Consider the following 2,756-nt stretch of genomic DNA (forward strand, 5'->3'; position numbering starts at 1 on the left):
AATGAATGTCCTAGGGAGCAGTTGAGCAACCTTAGTATATCATTTCCATATTATGCTTTGATTGGTTGAATGGATGACCAGTCAACTGGACACTTAGCATATTAGGCTTTTACTATATGGGATTGATTTCATACAGGAAGGTAGTGAGAAACATCAATGATGAGAGAGAAGCATACATCGGGTGCTTCCTGCACGCCCCCTACTGGGAATCGAGCCCACAACCAGAGCATGTGCCCTGGACCAGAATTGAACCTGGGGTCTTCCAGAGTTCACAGTCCAACCCTCTATCCACCGAGCCAAACTAGCTAGGGCTCATTGGTAAACTCTTGTATGTGCCCGTAACAGGAATCGAACCGTGACCTCCAGGTTCATAGGTCGTCCTTCAACCACTGAGAAACACCAGCTTGGCTCAAAATGCTTTTATTGATTTGAGTGAGAGGGAGAGAGACAGAGAGAGACAGAGAGACAGAGAAAGGAGAAGAAGAAGGAGAAGAAGAAGAAGAAGAAGAAGAAGAAGAGGAGGAGGAAGAAAGAGAACTCTCGCACGTGGGTACGAGAGAGAGACATCAATGTGCCCTCGCACCCAGGGGGTGGCAGATAGAACAACAGAGCTTAGTAAAAAGGTTAATAGAACTATAGACGTCCCACCGGCGGGCCAGCAGTACTGGAGCTCAGGTTGACAAGAGCCAGGGACCCCATCACTTGTCCTAGGCATCTTCCATCAGCTCAAGGATCATTTCCTCCACTCCATCCACATTGACGTGGTGCACAATGCGCCAGAACCGGTGCATGTGGTCCTCATACTGGCTTCCAGAGTGGAGCGTCCACATCAAAGGCATGATGCTCGAGGTGAGCCGGCTTTTGGTGGTTGCCATATGCCCAACGGGGTTGTCTTCCTGGCGCAACAGTACTTGCAGGACACCCCCTGTTTCCGTGAAGAGAGGCAGCCAGGTGCGCTGGTTCTCGTCCTCGTACACCCAGGGCCCATGGATCCTCAGGCAGATGGGGTGTGAGTAGAGGTGCACCTTTGATGGGAGCTCAGCCATGACCCCTCCGTGGTCCAAAGAGGAACAGCCACAGCTTCTCAGAGCCTCTCGCTACTTCGGTCCTGGTATGGAAAGAGAGGGGATCGAGTCTCCAAACGCATTTTACCTCGGCTTTTATCTTTATGGTTTTTTTTGGTGTGTTTGTGGTTGCCTTTGTTTTATTTTGCAAACTTATAAATATCAACTTTTCTTTCTTTTTAGCTTTAGATCTCTCTTCTAGAGCAAACTGTACAAAACATACTTGAAGTAAAATATGTCTCTGTGAAGGTAACATGGTCCTATAGAATTTTTAAAACATTTTTTAAATGACAGTTATCATAGAACATTAGGTTCATTTCAGGGCTACACCCCAATGATTAGACATGGTATAATGGACGAAGGCATCATGAAATTAATCTCATACCCATCTGAAACCACACACAGTTATTGTAATATTACTAGAGGCTCGGTACACAAAATTCATGCACTTGGGGGGTTTCCCTCAGTCAGTCCTGCAGCCTCTCACAGTCTGGGACCCCATGAGATTGTCCAACTGAAGGCTTAGGCCCACTTTAGTGCTGCTGTGGAGGCTCCCACCAACCCCTGTGCTCGGCAGCTGTGAGCCTGGATTTTGGCTGAGTGGTGCTCCCCCTGTGGGAGTGCACTGACCACCAGTGGAGAGCTCCTGACATGAGCATCTGCCCCCGGTGTTCAGTGTGTGTCATAGCAACCAGGTGTTCTGCCATTGGGTTGATTTGCATATTAGCATTTTATTATATAGAATTGCATTGACTCAATGCTCTCCTTTACTGTGCCATGACTATTCTTTCGTTTTTTTTCATATAGTTTTACTGATTTCAGAGAGGAAGTGAGAGGTAGAGAAAGAGAAAAAAAGATCAATGATGACAGGGAATCATGTATTGATTGTCTCCTGCACACCTTCTACTGGGGATCAAGACTGTAACCTGGGCATGTGCCCTGACAGGGAATCGAACTGTGTTCTCCTGGTTCCTCAGTTGAAGCTAAATAGCTATGCCACACTAGCCAGGCTCTTACCTTTCTTTTCTTTTTTTCTTTTCTTAATTAAAACTTTGTTGTTGGATCAACATTTCTTTTTGTCCTGACCCATCACCTTCTTTCTGATCATCTCAGAGGGAACTCACAAACCAGAGAACAACGCACCCCATGCAAATAATATGCAAATAATATGCTTTACCTTTAAGAGCTGGCAGAAAAACAAAGCTAATGTGAGCGTCCAGGTGGGCTTCTTAACAGCGGTCTTGCTTCTCAAGTGATGGTGAGAGAGGCAGGAACAAATTATTCAGGGACAGACAAACACCTGAGATAGCTGATCAGGCAAACAGGAAGCAAAGTGACAGGTGAAACAGCAAGTAGGATTCCTGAGTTCTCATAACATCACTTATAGAATGATCTCTCCCTTCCCAAACCTCAGTCATGCTCTCGGCAAGAGCTGTATAGTTTTGCTGCTAAACTCACTTCAGTCCACAAAGTACAAATTCCTCCCTCAGATCAGACTCCATCCCCAATCCTTCATCCTCCTCCTCCCATCCATCTTTTTCTTACCTGTTCTTCTTGCTCTGAAGGCAAAGCACTGTTCTTCACTTCTTTCCTCTGTGACCGGTCTCTGCTTCCCCCTGTCACCTGCAGAAGAAAGAACATGACCATGATATACATATTCCCAGGATTCCATGTACCAGGAATGTGTCCAGA

The 2,756-nt window shown here is 46.2% G+C and overlaps 1 protein-coding gene across 1 annotated transcript; it reads right to left on the reverse strand.

Annotated features, from left to right (window-relative positions):
* Positions 1-707: 707 nt before the first annotated feature.
* LOC102241742 (T-cell leukemia/lymphoma protein 1A) lies at positions 708-1,046 on the reverse strand. The gene has a single exon (XM_005865766.1). The coding sequence runs from the start codon at positions 1,044-1,046 to the stop codon at positions 708-710; it is 339 nt and encodes a 112-aa protein (XP_005865828.1).
* Positions 1,047-2,756: the final 1,710 nt, after the last annotated feature.

The sequence above is a fragment of the Myotis brandtii genome, unplaced genomic scaffold, assembly GCF_000412655.1.
Source record: "Myotis brandtii unplaced genomic scaffold, ASM41265v1 scaffold2121, whole genome shotgun sequence".
Classification (NCBI taxonomy): Eukaryota; Metazoa; Chordata; class Mammalia; order Chiroptera; family Vespertilionidae; genus Myotis; species Myotis brandtii.